Source organism: Psittacula echo, assembly GCF_963264785.1.
Source record: "Psittacula echo genome assembly, chromosome: 10".
NCBI classification, from domain to species: domain Eukaryota; kingdom Metazoa; phylum Chordata; class Aves; order Psittaciformes; family Psittacidae; genus Psittacula; species Psittacula echo.
The window spans coordinates 15,677,524-15,695,017 of NC_137741.1; the positions used below are offsets into that span (position 1 = coordinate 15,677,524).

Here is a 17,494-nt window from a genome sequence, read left to right on the forward strand (position 1 = left end):
CATGATTATTCATGCAATCAGTGGAAGAAAACCCTAAGACTTTGCCCATCAACCATGTTGCCCCAGAGAACCAAGCAGCAAATTTAACACAGGGGAAATTCTTCTGTGTTAGAGATGGAAAATTTTAATATTTTTTATTTATATATATATATTTATAGGGTGGAAGCCTTCACTTGGGAAAACTTGAGGTAGTTTTATCTAGACATCTAGCAATAGCTGGACAGCCTTACCTGGTGATCATACTCTCTCATTTCTCCTTGCTCGAGTTCTTCAGTGAGCAAGACCAGGGATCCACACTGGGTGCTGGCAAGCGGACTCCGTCTGAGGTCTTTGGAGCTCAGAGAAGCTGCCTCCAAGTTCGTAGAGGGCTTCTTGTTCTCACCAGAGTCTCCAGCAAGGCCTTCTAGGCTGTAACTGAAGAGAAAGCACAGTGGTTAGATGCTGACAAACTTAGGGACCAGTGTCTTTCAGCACACAGCACCTTCAAGTATAGAACACAAGGCAGTCACTAACTGAACTTGTGCAGGAAAATACTGATTTTATTCCTCAGCATGTTACTTTTTTAATGACCAAGTGCAGACAGCAGTGGAGGGGCTCCTGTTTTTCAGAACAAATAGCAACATCTTTGTACCTCTCATAAGACACAATAGTTGCTTGCAACTGTTCATACTCCTGGTCTATAGCCCTTCCTACTGTTTTTTTTCTCCTTCTGGAATGGAGCATAGGAAAATCTAGAAACACCTCAAGATTTCTGTAGTTCCACATATTCTCTTTACTAGCTTTTACTAGGCTCTCCCTTGGAATAAAGTCACCCAAATTAAACTACCCTGTATTAGCATGGGGCTGCCTGTCCTGGACCAACACCCAACGTTCACCTCTGCAGACACATTCTTTGAATCTGTTTAGCGCTTGCCACTGCACAAAGCTTTGGCACTGATAATGTCCTTCTTTCTGACAAAGTTGGTTTCTTTCTGCTGATAGACAAGCAACCTCTACAGAAGGAGGTTAATATACTCTCTTCTCACCTACACAAAACACCCTCTCTTTCACACGTTACTACTTCAATTTGATATATCTTCTTGACATTATCTTCGCTCCTACCCCTCCTGCTCCTTATCCCCAAGCCCTAATAAGCCCACTGCAATGCCAGTTTGGGTTAAAGAGCAAGTGTTACAGATACACCTCCTGGTACACTAGCACAGCTCTATGGCTAATGTTTGATTTGATGCTCTCAAAGTCCTGCTCATTTGAAGCAAGACCTACCCTGGATATACATATCTCAACCTGAGGCTAACCATGACATCTCAGTGGCCAACAACCTGACATTTAAACAAATGAAAGGGAAAAAACACTATAAACTGTACAGATTATTTAAACAACCAAAAGAGCTTTAACTTCAGGTAGACTTGCATAGTGGTGATTATTGTTCTGTACCCCTTCAGAAGCATTAAGTGGCTGATCATCAATGCAAAAATTGCAATAAGCCTTGAATAAGAAGATTTAGTAATTTTTTCATGGTAATTAGAGAGCAAGAGGACTAGTTGAGGCTTTTGACTCAACAATGTATATCAAAGATTTTGACTCAACAATGTGTATCAACAGCAGGCATTATAAAGTTTATTCTAAAACACCTGCAGAGAGAAGTCAGTCCCATTTCTACTTACTATTTATGGCAGAAGAATATTATTTACCTTGCAACCCAAGATGTTAACAGTGATGTTACACAGTACAGAAAAACCATCATGTAGTTTGTTGCGACACAAACAGCTCAAAACTGCAAATATCAGCCATTAAAATAGTTGTCAGTGGGTGATTTTGATCTGTAACTTGTATATACAGACCAAACATAATTAAATATGTAACAGGGACAGATTAATTTCTTAATATCTAGTCTTCAGGAAAATACTTCAATAATAGCTCTACCCATAACCAGCAAGAACTGCCAGAGGAAAGCTATAAAGGTATGAAATCCGGGACACGGGCTTCCAAGCAGCATCAGGTGAAGATCTGACTTGCAAGCACCAATCTCAGCTCAGGGACTTTCTACAGAAGGTTCAAGCTTTAAGTGCCTGGGAAACTTAGATTGGGTTTTCACAGCAAGTTTCACATGATGAGTCTCTTTGAAGAAAAAACTAGATCTTTCAATTTACAAAGAGCAAGTCTGTATCAACTTAAATCCTTTATGAGATCCATCCAGAACAAAGCGGCACTGAATCACATTAACTCGTGTTTTGATACTTTGGTGGTCACCATTATCATGATGATCACTGCTGTGGAAAAAACACGCCTTAAAATCATCATGGAATAGAGCAGCTCAAACCAGCAATGCAGCTCCTTTAATGCTCGAGGCCAACAAAAAGCAGCCACCACCTTCACCTGCATCCCAGTTCCAAAGACCCATTCCCAGGTGTAAGTGCCGGAAAAGCAGACAAAGCAAACAAACACGTGCACGCTTTAGCCAGAGCAGCAGTGGAAAAGGCGACGCACAAAAAGCTGACGACAGCGTGTTTGCAGTGCTCCTTTGTTGCTGCAGCACATTGATTTATACTGTACCTTCTACAAGTAAAGTCAGGACCCATGGCAATGAACTGTACGCCAGAGGGACACCAGCTCAAACTAGGGACATCAAAAGAGGCAAAGAAAGGAAAAGCGCTGTGATTATTGGATTGTTATGGAATAGGGGAATGTTAAAAGACTCTCACTCTTGCATATCTTAAAAAACCCCAAACTCATAAATAATGCAGAAACTACGACATGTTTCTGGCTGCCACAACACACCAGTGTGCCCCAAGTGACCAAGGTTACCACCAACTGGGTAGCAGGCCAGCCCATGCTTTCCCCAAACCGATCCCCTCAGCGAGCATACAATCTACCGGAGAAACTGCTCCTTGTGGAGAGAGAAGTTTCGGGGGAAAACAAGGCTGAAATGCACCCAAACCAATTTTGCATAAGTAATCACATGCATTCGTTGTGTTAGTAATGATTAGCATTCCTCTGGGACCTGTCATCCCCAGGTCAGAGAAAAAAACCCCTTAGATAGGTTTAATCAAGTCCCCTCCATACAAGTATTAATAACCTGAGGCTACACTAGGGAAAAATAAGGAGAGAGCTACATTCTTAAGTGCTGCACAGCAAATACGTGAAAGAATTAAAAAAACAGGCTTGTCTTCCTGGTAGCTTGGGATTAAATCAAGTCCTCAAAGAGTACTATGACTAAAAAACCTTTCAGCTCCCATACCCCAAAAGAATCCTAAGTTGCATCTTGAAAGATACCAGAAATGCAAATATAGGATGCAAATACGTTGGTGGTTAATTTAAATACTGCTTTTGTTATTTTTTTTCTCTTTGCCAGCTTGTGGCCCAATTGCAGGTTTTGCAAACACGGAGAAATCAATATTCTTGTCAGCTACCACACATAAAGGATCCCTAAATCCTGGAAAAGCTGTCCAGGAAACATACATTCTCTGAAGGGAATTTTGCATCAGCACATATCTACCAGAGCAGCACTGCACAAGTCCTGCTCCCAACCCCTGGCCTACAATCCACAAGGGCAGGAGCCTATGAAAAGGGCAGAAGAAGCATAAGCACCCCATGGCCAGGACTTGTGAACGTCCAAAGCCTCAGAGGGCACAGAGGAAGGTTTAAAGCCACTGACTGCACCACCTCATATCAAGTCCTCACACAGTCCAACACTGTAAACATTCAGGAAGGGTTTGACAGTTTGTTTTCAACAGTGGGATTCAGGTAATTGCTACCTGCTTTGTTAAGGATGTTAACTGGGTGAGGATGCACCTGAAGTACCTGTGCTTTGCACCCCAAAGCTCCAAGTGTGCTCCACCAGTAGCTCTCAGCACAGTACCACAAGCCTTCTGGATGAAGACATACCTTCCCATGACATGCCAATATTTCCAAGTACTTCAGCATCATCCAACTAAACCATCAATCAGAGCATGCAAAACCACTTTACAGGAGATCACTTGGGGAGGGGAGGATGAGCCACACGTCAGCCTTGTGGGAGAGCATAAACTGTTGGAATTACTTTCAGGCTGTTGCTCTGCAACTGGGGTTAAAGAGGATTACACCAAAACAGTTGGGAGCCCATAAAAAATAGAGAGGATGCTACGAAAGAATTACCACATATTTCAGATATGATGAGGTATTTTAGGTTGCCTGTATAAGACTGTAAGCTCAGCGTTCTAAGACATGACGACTCTGAGTACTAACACAGCTCCTACAGAGGAGCCTGAAAAGACAACGGGTAAAAAGATGTTCATTTGCACGAGGCAAGAAGAAGAGCACTTCCTCCAGAGCACGGAGTGATGCAAATAAAGTGGCTTCATAGAAGTAAAAAAGGATGCTATTTCTTGTGCTTTTTTTAAACAGTCTTTTTTTAAGAGCCCTTTCCTGAACTGTACAGCACTGCTCATATGGCTTCATTTATGCTGATGCACAGTAAGACCCGGTGATTTCTTTGGTAATAACATAATGGTAACAACTTTTCCATATGTGGAAATACGGTAGTTTGTTTATACACACACATAACCCCATCCATTTCACGGCAAGTGAAATCCTGAGTTAACGTGCTCCAGGAGCAGAGGTGGGAGATGAGAAGAGGTGGAACCACTAAAGGGAAGAGCTTAAACTTCTCTTTTTTTAGCCTAAAAATGTGTAAGTGTGGATGGCCCATGTGTTCGCTATGTCAAAATTAAATGTCCCATTGTATATGTTAATAGACACCACAAAGGTTACGTGAGTGAAACTGCATGTCTGCGTGATGGACGAGAAACTAAAAGTGTGCTATGCAGAAGAAAAACACAAATGGAAGTAAATGTGAAAGATGGTTATAAAAAAACCCCTAAGCTCCCCAAAACCAGCAAAAGAGCAAAATTAAAGCCATTTAATTCAAGCAGCTTCAGATCTGCAGAGTATTCTCCAACTCTGAGATCGTGCCTGATGCATCCCCTCCCAAGGTAACCCTCCTGCAAGTCTTGGCAGGAGTCTCCGATATGCTTTAAATCTGAATTACTCCCAGGTAATACTCGTAAGTAAATGATTATTTTAACACAACTCCAAATCTTACACATGGCAAAGGCCAACAAAATGATGCCTAAGATTTCTCCACATTATTAACATAACATATCCTGGGGAAAATGGCTTGAGCATTTGCTCTGTGGGTCAGAAAAGCTGCCCTGGGTCAGACTGGAGAGGGAAAGCAACCAAGCGGGATGTACAGCTCTAACGCCAATGCTTCCAGAGCTACTACTACAGGTTTACTAACAAGGCAGTATGGAGTTAGTAGACATTCGTACATAAAACAGTTAGTCACGTTAATTGGCTTTGTACCTTCTCCTATGAATGGGAGGCTTCTTTATACCATCCCCCAGAACTCGCATTGAACTGAAAATGAATCATGGAGAGTGGTCAGCAGCTTGAATGGAAAAAAATGAACACACGGCAGCTGAAGGAAGAATATCTCCAACACACGAACAGCAGAGGGAACAGATGCACAAGGAAAACAAAATCAAACGCTAAAGGGAATAATGAGTTTTTCTTTTCTTCCTCTCTTTTACAAATAAATCTAGGGTTTGGTTGGGGGGGTTTTGTACAGAAAAGAGGTTTCACACGTATCGACCCCATCCCAACTTAACTGCTGCCAAAGCCAGGTCGGTTTAAAGTTGAGATAAGGACAAGTATTTGACAGGAGCTGTTCACAACCACACTTAACACCAGCTCCAGTTCTGCAGAGCTTAATCCACCAGTGAAAAATGCCAGCATCTCTTTCCTCAGAACCAACCATAAAAACACTGCCTCATTGTTCAAAGATAGGCATTGCAAATCCGCTGTGAATGTCAGGAACTAACTGAAGGATGAACATCCTTTTGTGGCAGTCCTGTTAGGTTTCTTTGTATCTTCAATGGCAAAATGTAGACATGAGGATTATCCGCGAAGTGCATTTGAAGAGAAGGGGGAAAAGGAAGGGGAAGAGGAGGGGAATTGAGCGTGTTTTCACATTTCAAGATGATTACACTTTTTCTGATCTTTTCTGTGAACATTTATGCTCATCCCTCTTACAAACATAAAACACATAACAATGGAAAAGACCAAATCCTACAAAAGACTGATTTTCTTTTTCCATAGGTTCTCTGAGTCCTGTATCAGCAGCTCTATTTAAGCCTGACTTAGCTACCTTTGCCATAGGGGAAAGACTATTATTGGTGTGGATGGGGGCTGGACCAAGTCTTTGCTAGGGCAGGAGGCACCTCTTAGATCTGCCACCCCATTCCTCTTCCTGGCTGCGCAGCCCAGTTCTAATCCTTGGGTTGGATTTGGTGGCAATTACACTTAATTTAGTTAATTTTCTACTCATTCAGTGAGTGCAACCTGCTCACTTATGGTGCAAAGAATTTGCCACGGGTGCCCAGAGGATGAGAGGGAGTATGGACAAAAGGTGACAGGCAGCACAGTCCTGTCCATCAGCAGGACAAATCTTTGCTAAGCCTTGTGCTCTGTGTTATTTCACTTCAAAGGTTTCTTAAAGTCAAGTTACAATAATGGCATTTCTCCTTTAAATGGAAAACTACCTACTGCATGTGAAATAAATGAATAAGCAAACACCCCGAATCTAACTGATTTGTATGGGAGTCACTTGTTTGGGCTTCAGTTCCTCAGTATTTGTTGCTGCTCGCTAAGCAACCAGAATCATATCACAACAGCCACGTATGAGAAGAACAAACCCACCCCCTCCCCAACCAATCCAAAGTCTTTTGTAACGGAAACAAAACCAAACAGGAACCAAATCAGCACCAGAGACCCACCCAGCTCTTCTTTTTGAATTAACCTGTGACAGCCATCCTTACGTAGCAGCAGCTGCATCCAAGAGCATACAAGAACAATTACTCTTCCTTTAACTCCAATTTTCTTACATTCACAATGAATGTATTTTCCCATATTGGGAACAGCCTCTAAAGTCTGACACAGGAGAATTTAACCCCAGCTGTTAACTGTTAGCAGTAATTGCCAGCTATGCATTTTATTACCCTCAGAAACCTGTACAAAACAGGTCCCATACTTAAATCTCCCCAAATGAGTTCATGAGCTTATGCACTCATCCTATCACAAACCTGCATGTATACCTTGTGCTGACTTTTTCGTAGCTTTAAAAAGAGAGGCAGTACTTTATGTGTTTAAATATTACCTGGGGACTAGGAATGAAGCCAAAAAAAGGTGGCAGGGGTAAACAACAACAACAATAATAATAATAATAAATCTTTCACCCTATGTTACTTAGAGGGTCCTGAATGTTTCTCACCATTGGCTTTAAAATCTGAAGGGTCTATGATATTCCTTTAGTGATACCCACAGCTCCTAACATGTGAAGGATGCACGTCTGATGGGAGGCTACTGCCTCTCACAGGATTTTCCAAATGGGTCAGTAACAATTTATTAGGAACCCATTGTAAATGGCCAGTTTTAACTCAATAGCATCACCAAATGCAACAGCTCCATTTATCTCAGAAGCAGAGCCATGGTTATAAAGACAGCAGCAGGCAGCCTGGAGAGCGGCATCGCGCTGCACACCTCGGCTTGCAGCCCCTGTAAGCTGCAGGTCTACACCAGAGGGACAGGAGGATATGGTACCCTGACCCTGCCGAAACAACTGTCCATTCCTGCTCTAAAAGCACTGCAACGCAGTAAAAACACTGACGAAACCTCCACTGGTTTCCGAACACGTAGGGTTTAACCTCAAGCATCCATCAGCCCAGATGCTGAATGGTGCAAAGTATGGCAGGGAACCTTATACCAACTACTCTATTGGTGTGTATCTTCCTTCGCTTTCTCTTTTTGCTTGCTGAGATGGCACCTTTTCTCCCCACAGTCATTTTTCTCCACACAGTCAGTGTCATCTACAGACTCAAGTGGCTCTTGCACCTTTCCTTCATATCTTCTGAAAGAACAAACGGAAGAACTTCCTTCTGAATCTTCCTGACCGCCACTGGGGACATCAGTGATGGGTTAGGTGATACTTACTGTTCAAGAGACTCTAAGGTGGACCAGCTCTGTGAAACAGGGACCACCCATCTCACCACTATGAGAAGCCTCCACACCTCATTTATACAACACTGGTGCCTGTGCTATCTCTTAAAGCAATCGGAGCAATCAGGGTTGTGTTTATTTTGTGATAAATGAGATTTAACACTCCAATAATTCCTTTAACAAAGCCCTTCCTGAAGAAAGGGGTAGTGACAGTTCAAATGGAAGACCTCTCCCCAGGTAATTCCATTTTATCTGGAAAGCTCAAACATACTGCAGGCATTAAGTACTTTAATCCTGAAAGTTAATTTAAAGAAACCAAACAAACATAGGTTAGGAGACTGCCTCCACCCCTTTGAGTGATAAAGAAATAATCAGAAGCGACATCCTCAGTTTTCTGTTTTATCATGCTGAGTCTAAAGCTTTGATAAATACCTATGAGTGGGTGCAAAGTAAATCAAAGCAGCCCTTCACTCACCTCCTCTGATTTATTTCTGCTTCATTGGTGGCGTTCTTCCCTGGCCCCCAGCTGTGTCGACGGAAAGGTGACAGTGGCCGCATGGAGTTTCTTAAGACGGAGGAATGAGTGGGCACATCTGTGATACTGTCCAGCTCCTCTTCCTTCTCTCCTCCCTCTGTGGCCACCATGTTAGTGCAGCTGCCATCCAGGCTGTGCCTGTCCTTGGGCTGGACAAAGTTCCCCATCGGTGGGAAAGGAAGGGATGTGTCACTGCCCAGGGATGAGTTCCTCTCCAAGGACATGGTGTCATCCGCAGAGGAACTGGAGCTGGTGACATCGCATGCAGAGTGCTCCTCTTCAGGCTGCTGTGGAAGAGAAAAAGTAAAGTAGAACCATAAACTGGTTTACGTTCAAGAGACCTTTCAACATCATCTACTCTAATCCTCTTTCCATGGGCCTGGACATCACTCATTAGATCAGGTTGCTCAAAGCCCTGTCCAACCCAACCTTGAATAGTTCCAATAAAGTGAACACATTTAACATGTTAAATGAATTAAAACATTTTCAATTTCACATAAGCTGAGATATTTTCTAGTTGATAGCACGAGGCAAATTAACCATCATGGAAGCGAGACGCTTTGCTCTGGTTTCAGAAGTGGATGAAATGCTCTGCAGAGCAATCTTTCAGCCCTCAAGTCATAACCCTGCACTCCCAGCCTGGATCCTCTGCCTGCCTTTCTCCCCAGTTCCATATGCCACCCTACACAGCAATTTTTGTGCCTTTCTGTCCATTTCTGGCTAAACCTGTTATTGGTCAAGGTGGTGTTACCAAACCGCCAAAGGTTTATGGAGAGCAAGTAATGGGGAACTGGGTCATCATGACTCCGGATGACAAACTCCAGCCTCTCCTGTGGTACCTGGGATGAGTCGGTAGCTCTCAACCATGAGAGCTCTAAGGCAATCTACTGTTCCACTACATCATGCAGCACAAAAGGGACAATTATTCAGCAGTAGAAAACAGATAGGAAAAAAACCCTAAAAGCTTAAATCTCTGTCCCTCACTACTTTCCATTAAGCAGGAAGTTAATGCCTGGGTTTGCAGCATTTTTCAATTCCAACTGTAATTGAAAAAGATTGTTCCAGAGGCTCAGCCACTCTGTATTACATGTCTCGAGTCATACTGCCATTTTCTGGTTTAGTTTGCTCCAAAAGCAGTAAGTGGAAGCCAAACTGGTTCCCTCTGGCCGAAGGCCACATGCTGACCATACAGCCGGAGAAGAGCCTGTGCGCACTCTGTGTTCCACATGGCTAGCATGAAAAAACACAAGTCCCTCTCTGACATCACCTTCAGTCTGAAATGGTGTTTGCCTCAAGGGACTGACATGGGAAGTTTCAATTTACTCTCCTGCAGAGCCCTGTGCTCTATCATTTAAAATAATAATAGGGAGAATGATCTGTCAGACCACATATAATAGACTATTCAGCAAAGCCACAGCAGTTAATTGTCTTCAAATAGCATGCTTGGTGAGTCTCAGCAGAAGCTGAGTGCTCAAGGAGCTGCAGGCTTTCAGTTCTCATTTGGCATAAGATAGTGGGCTACAAAATCCAGTTCTGAAGGGACAGATGGGCATCCAAACCCACACAGGGCCCAATGAACAGGAAGGATGCTGCCCCACGGCATCCTCACCTCGGAACCTGCTGCCATGGCTTTGTTTGGGCTCAGTAGTGTTAAATGCTCCGGACACTTCTGCTTTTCTGTGCCTTTTTTGATAGGCACATGTTATAACTAAAAGCTTTTTTGTTAAACCGAATAAAAAGATGTTCGAAAAGTATTCTGATCTAATACTTCAAATATAAAGCCCTGTTTCAAGTTTGGCTATTTTTTATTCTTATTTCAGTTTAACAGGTACACAATAATGTCCCTAAGGTGGTTTAAATAAATGCTGTCACACTACTTCCTTTCACCCATCCACCAAAGGAAAAAGAAAAGAAAAACCCCAGCATCAACAGCACAGCACCAAATTATAATCTACCTTTTAAACACAAAATATTAGAATATATCCCTCCAAAAGCACTCATATATCATGGTAAGAATGTCAAATATTAATGATGAATTTGTGTAAATACTTTCAGAGTGCACTTATACTGTAAAGTACTGGATCTGACACACATTTGAATAGGAAGAGTAGATTAAAACAAGAACAAACTGAAACGGATGCCCAGCAAAATTTTTGATGATGTTTAGTGTTATTCAAGATAATCTGATATTTGTGTGAGTCATGATGAGCACTTACGGAATTGCTTAAATCCAGACAGATTAAGTAGTCATTATTTGGATAACAGCAGAGGAAACAGTCTGCTTCACTTTTCTGAGACACAGGAAAATTCTGCTATACACAAGGGCAGCACAGCAGGAGAAGACAGGACAACCCACCAGCTGTACAGCGGAAGGATGGGAGAGTTTGGAAAGCATTAAACTTGCATGCAAATCTAGCAACAGCAGTGCAAAACGTGAAATTCTATAGGGAGGAATTAGAAGAAAAAGAGGGATTTTTATTTCCCACATGAGAATATGGCTCCAGTTTAAAATGCAGAACAAAACCTGCTTCCCTAGCAGGGAAGATTTAAGGTTTCTATTGCAAAGTGCAGTTAAAAGAGATGTAATTAAAAATGTGAAATATATTTGGTCCATTTTAACTTTTACCTTGAGTATCAGACTGACTGTAGAACACAGTGAACAATTCCCTTGAACTTGTGGCCCATGCCTAGTCCTCTAACTATATTCTGTCTTCAGTTAAATGATTTTTTGGGTTTGGGGTTTTTGTTTGAAACAAAGCAAAACAGTTAATCCTGGTCTTTAATAGTTAAATCCCAGAACTCTGTCTGCACAATGCCAAGTGTGGCTGACACATCTAAGAAACATCTATATTGCAGCCACCTCTGCAAGAAATTAGCTATCTGGCCAAGCGCCAGTAAATATGTGGTGCTCTTTTAATCCTATTTGAGTAAGAAAATACCCAGTTTGCAGAATGGAAATGGTTCTCTAATGTGTTCTTTTCATACAGGAAAAAAGAAACATTACAGAAATACTTTCTTCAAGTTAGGCTTGCTGCATTGCACTTCAACGAATTCAACCCTTAACTGTGACCAAAAAACTCATGGCTAAGAACCTTTACAGACATGCGCTAATGGGCATTTGCTTTGCTCTCAGAAACAACAGTTGGTGAGAAGCTACTAAGAAGAAATGAAATAAGGCATAAAAAGTGAGTTTTCTGAGAAAGAACATTTGTACTTGTGCAAGAATAGGGATAAGTGAAATCACTAGGATGGCGGGGGTATAAGATAACTTCAACTAAATCAGTCCCTCTGTAGGAGGTCTTGATAAGTGGAATTAAAATGTTCTTTCACTCATTTTCATGATGACAACACTTGAAGAGCTGAGACAAACTTACTCCATCCCGTGATCTCCCATGTGACAAAGACATCAAAGGTGGTACAGTATTTAAAGAAAGAGAGAAAAAAATTAAACACTGACATCCTGAGGTTTATTTGCCATCCCATTATACTAACCGAGTCAACAGCTTTGCTTGGGTTGAATGTAGTGATAGGACAAGAGGTAATGGGTTAAAACTTTAAGAGGGGAAGTTCTGATTAGATATAAGGAAGAAGTTCTTTACTGTGAGGGTGGTGAGGCACTGGAATGGGTTGCCCAAGGAAGTTGTGAATGCTCCATCCCTGGCAGTGTTCAAGGCCAGGTTGGACAGAGCCTTGGGTGACATGGTCTAGTGTGAGGAGCCCCTGACCATGGCAAGGGATTAGAAATGGATGATCTTAGGGTCCTTTCCAACCTAAACCATTCTACGATTCTCTGATACATAATCTAGCAGAGTGATTTTTTAATTCATTTGTCTATGGCTCCAGGCTCCCTAAAATTAACCTCAACAGTGGTCTTCTATTAATTATTTATCATCATTTTTGTGATCTGGATTGCAAGAGTCTTCCCCTGGTGAAAGGGAAACTCTCTTCAAACTTTTATTCCTTTGGGTCTGGTATTTTTGCATGGATGCTGGGGTTTTGTGTTTGGCTTTTTACAGAGAAACAGTAATTCTGGAACAAATAAATGCAAAATATTTATGTCGTTGTGTATTTCCTTGAGCAAACCAAAACAAAGGCAGAAATCAAACAACATTCAAGGGGTCAAGCTGCAACCCCTTTCTTTGACAATGATCTCTGGGTTCCTGACTTCCCGAGGGCTGTTTGTCTGAATCATTCCCCAAGAGGCACATTGAAAAACTTCCCAGTAACGCTGAATTTCGGTGGCAGGTTAAAAGTTAAGATGAGCAAAGCGCATGGGCTACGCCCCAGGATGCTGCCAGATGACTGTGAGAAATAACCTTATGCAGCATTAATCATTCCAGAAGGAGGGTGTTGCAAAGGCTGCCCAGATGGAGAAGGAAAAGCAGGATGATGAAGAAAAGGGGATAAAGCACTGATGTAAGAAAAGAAACCTTTTTGCCGAAGCCTTAGACCTTACATTGGAAGCAATCTCTGTATTTCAGTGACAGTCTCTGAAGCCTGAAAAACCAAGTCAGGTTTTAGTGCTAAAGCTCACTGAACCCAGCAGCTCTTGTTATGCAGCTCAGCTCATGTCCTTCAGAGAAAGGAAACAGGACAGACAAACACAGGAGATGACAAGGAGATAGTAAGGAGAAGAGCACACACCTAACACCAGGGACCGCTTAAGGCACCTGCAGACTTTGTGACCCCAACACCCCAAATTCTTCATGGTCCTGGGACAAAGCCAGGACTTAGAATCTCTGAATTTCAAGCAATGTTTATGGAAGCAGCCCAAAGGCCCTGGACAAACAATGGCATGTTCCTCCTAATCTATTATGCAGTTAACAGAGAAGTGATTTATACGATAAAAACCAACTTTAATAGATGAAAGGTTCAACTCTTGCTCCATACAAAATGGAAACAAGAACAGGACTAGCAATAACAATAACCAGCCTGACACTGTTTGAGATCCTCTTTTTGTTCAAAAACATGTTCTCTTCTCTTCCCAATTTGCTATGAAAATTGTACTATTTCACAGGCTTGTAACTAACCCACTACAAAGCAGACATACACCTTTCAGTATCTTTCAGAAGTAAGCTTACATCCAGCACTTATTTTAGTGGTTATTAAGAACAGTTATAACTTGAATTTCTACCAGCTGGGCTCAGTAGTCTAAAAACAAAAGGTGAATTAAGGAATGAGCTCACTACACTAAACTAGTGTCTCTGGTCCTTTGAGAAGTAACTTTAACTGTAGAAAAGGTACTCAGATGAATTCTGAGAAAGGAGACAAGGAACTGGGTTAGTCAGCAAAGCAAGGCAAGAAAAAGCAACCGAGGTTGAGATTGGCTTTGAATAACTTCCTAAACTCAACCCAAGAACCCTTTGAACCCATTTGTAGATGAAGTCTGCAATCCACCGCATAATGAGAACAATGCAAATGCTGCCAAATTAACAAATTCCCTTTCTATAAAGAAAATAATTTCCTCCCTCTGCCCGCTCTGCACTGGCAATTGAAGATCTGCTTTCCCCACCACCACCTCCTTTCCCTGCAGCATCCCTACTACATTGCACTATCTATTCTTTTTAACTTGTGATTTTCCTTTCTCGCCTTGGGAGACCGAAGCTCTCACCATAAGAAAGGGAAAAGGTGGAATTCTGTACTCTATAAAATGCACTGTGTTCCCACAGCTCTCCTCTCCCACGCATCCCCATAGAAGCATTAAATCAGGCTCAAATGGCAGTCAGCTGTCATAATTCGTGCCACTCTACACAAGGAAATTGAAGACAGCCTGTGCTCTGCCAAACAGCCTTACAGTCTCACAATGCAGGGTCCCGCATCGCTTTGAGGGTAAGATGGGAAAGGGTGAGGCTGGTGAGCTCTGTGCCCTACCACAAGCATTAAGGATGACTATACTGTTCATTTATAGCCCATGAGATCACTTAGCCTGGGCTGTGGTGTTTCCCGTCCCGCTGGAAAATATTCACCATCATCTGATTTGATTTAAACAAACAGAATTTTGTTCTGTTAAATGTATTTCTCTGAAAACCAGTGTGAAACCTACTCTGAAAGTTTAGTTTTTTCAGAGCAGGAACCATGCTGGAGCATGGGATTTATGATTCCATGATTTCATGGAGTGGAGACCAACGGTGATGGCTGCTCTAAAGAAGGTTCGTGTCCCCTTTGATTCTGCATCACTATATTCTTTCTGGGTTTTTTTTCATAATCTACTCATGTCAAGAAGAATACGAATTACCATCAAGATGATTCTTAAAAACCAAACCAGAATCATGCTCTGAATAAACTCAGGCTGCGCTGATGCAGCCAGCAAAAGACTGATGCTACAGGGCGGCATCCCCTGTTCAGGAGGATCTCAGGACTCACCCACTCCTCCCTCCCCTTCTCAGCCACGAGCAACACAAAGGGCACAGGGATGACTAAGGTTAGTAATGACTTCTGCTGTTGATTTTAAGCAAACCTGAAAACGTTTACTTGCACGCAAAAAGGCATTAGAGGTATGTCACCCCGGCAACAAAACTATTCACTGGAATTTGCCTTCAGTATTTAGACTGTTTCCTTCCTATCCAGGGAGTCACGCTGAATTTACAGAAGAACACTGGCTCCTCTGAGAATTACAGTGTATAATTTGAAGGTGTCAGCACAGAGGTCATCATTTGCCAGAGAAAACCTCTTTGTTACAGGAGTTAAAGATGGCTTTCATATCATCTATCCAATCCCTAATGACCTTGCGAGACAATCCACCTTTTCTTCTAGTTCCCCATGTGCCTGATTTACTTTTGGACAGTCAAAATTTACTTTTATCTTTTTCACATTGGGGGCTGCAGATTTCTGGAATCCTGCTGCAAGTAAAACACCCCTGTGTTGCCGCATCCGAAGGGGGGACCGCATCCTTCCTATCTATCCATTCTAGGATAATTGCTTCCAGGTTTCTAACTCACCAGTGAAACCAAGAGAATCTGCATCTGCAGTATAGGTTTATTGAGTCAGGCCTTGGAGATGTTTTAACCATATCCCAACCAGGCTTTCCTACCTTTCCAAAGACAAGGTCTTCCATTCCATCACCAGGCAAGGGGAAGAGGTCAGACTCGCTCCCGGACTCTCTTTTCAGAACACCTTGTGACGGGGCACAGATGCTACTCAGCCCATCCTCCAAGAAGTTCTCACATTCTATAAGGAGCAAAGCAGAAAGAGTTACAAGCTGATGCTTTCTATAGCATCTGTACATCCAACTCACACGCTCTCTGTAAATTCAAGGATTTAAACCCAACAGCAAACACAGTTTTATACAGCTCACCTCCCCAAACCGTGCCTGCAATTTGCTAATAATCAATTCAAGAGTTTAAAACTCCTTGGTAATGCATCATTGAAGCACATGGTGGAAACAAAGATTCTGCACTAAACATGCTTGTTTCTTGAGGTGCTAATAAATATGCTATATATCAGGTATCCCACACTGAAAATAACAGGATGTTTTTCATCGATTGCAACAAGTGCAAAGTTAGAGACATATTCAATAAAGGCAGAAATATAACTTGATATTTGCTTGCTTTCTCAACTAAAGAATCAATTCCCCCTTAGCGCCAAGGTGCTTTAAATGCATATTGGGATGATTATTTCATTCCTCCTTGTATAACTGTCACTGAAAAATCACTAGCATGACTTCCATGACAAGCTTTACTTTCTTAAGATTCAAAAATGAAGTGGTTTTGGTTTTAATTCTCAGCTTTCATAACTCCTCATACTGAAATACAAACACATTGCATCTCTTTTTACCAAAATGCTTCCAGCTCTCTGTATTTAGGTGATCAGCAGCACAGAAAACACTACTGGCCTTCCTCTCCAAAACCCTCTAACAGACAGGTATTTGCATAAAGAATGCCTGTATGTCATTTCATTTGTTCAGCCTTCAGGCAAAAGCATTAATGAAAATTTTGGCAATAACTGAATATTCTTTTCTCCCAGCTTAAAATATTTTCTAATTATTAGTGTTTTTTTAAACACAGAGGTGTTATCTTGCAATGTCCCCTAACTCAGTAGATCCAAACCACACTTAGCTCCCTGGAGAGGAGCCAGGGCAATAAAATGCTGGTTTTACTCTTAAATTACACCTAACTCCACCCTTGGCAACATCAAGCTTAGACATCAATGCAATGATGACAGGTAGCTCCAAGTCACCTTTTTCCCTTCCCCATCCTCAGCCTGCTCCTGACAGGAACTATCAAACGTCCCAGCTTCACTGTTGGAGAAAATAATGGGAGTTTATTGATGGCAGTGGGGCTGCCCCCGTCTAGGGCAGAGGGGAGCCAAAGCCAGTTGGAAACCCCATTACTCTGTAGAGGAGTTTCCACACCACAGAGAACTGGAAAAGCAGTTATTGGAGGCAGCACATGGCTGCTCCCCGGGCCTGTTCCCCTTTCAGTAAACCTGGAAAATCTGAACTGCTTTTCCATCACTGAGGAGGAGAAAGGAGGGGGAAGAGAAAAAGGGAGGGGGAAAAAACCCCAGAAGGGAAAAGCAAAGAAGAGAAGGGCAGGCTGCGAGGTGCCGGCCGTCCAGCTGGCACGGGCACAGCATCTCCACAGCCCAGACTGAAAAGCAAAGGGGCTCCAGCCACGTTCCAGTGGAAAATCAGTGGGGATGGTTCAGATCTGTCTAGGGATGGCTACCTCACCCCGATGATAAATCACGAGAGGCAGTGAAGCCTCTTCTGCATCAGCCTCTGAGGGACAGAGGAAATGAAGCAGTGGGGAAGGACAATGAGGACCGGTGTGATGGGGACTCCCACACCTCAACTTGTCTGTGCTGAGAAATCAATTCCCAAACCCTCTCTTCCTTCCACTCTCCTTTATTTCTGGATGTCTGGGGAGGGTCTTCCTCCTCCCTTTTTTTTGCAGTTAGCTCGTTGGGTTTACTTTCTTTGCTTTA

General features: G+C 42.5%; 1 protein-coding gene across 1 annotated transcript in view; it reads right to left on the bottom strand.

Annotated features, from left to right (window-relative positions):
- The window catches only part of AKAP13 (A-kinase anchoring protein 13), a gene marked incomplete at its 5' end in the record, with an annotated part of 147,991 nt that overhangs the window by 39,398 nt on the left and 91,099 nt on the right, over positions 1 to 17,494 (bottom strand). Inside the window, 5 exons of the mRNA XM_080626491.1 lie at positions 231 to 414; positions 2,554 to 2,616; positions 5,344 to 5,397; positions 8,510 to 8,856; positions 15,600 to 15,736. Coding sequence (XP_080482617.1) covers positions 231 to 414; positions 2,554 to 2,616; positions 5,344 to 5,397; positions 8,510 to 8,856; positions 15,600 to 15,736 — 785 coding nt within the window. The remainder of the gene's footprint in view (positions 1 to 230; positions 415 to 2,553; positions 2,617 to 5,343; positions 5,398 to 8,509; positions 8,857 to 15,599; positions 15,737 to 17,494) is intronic.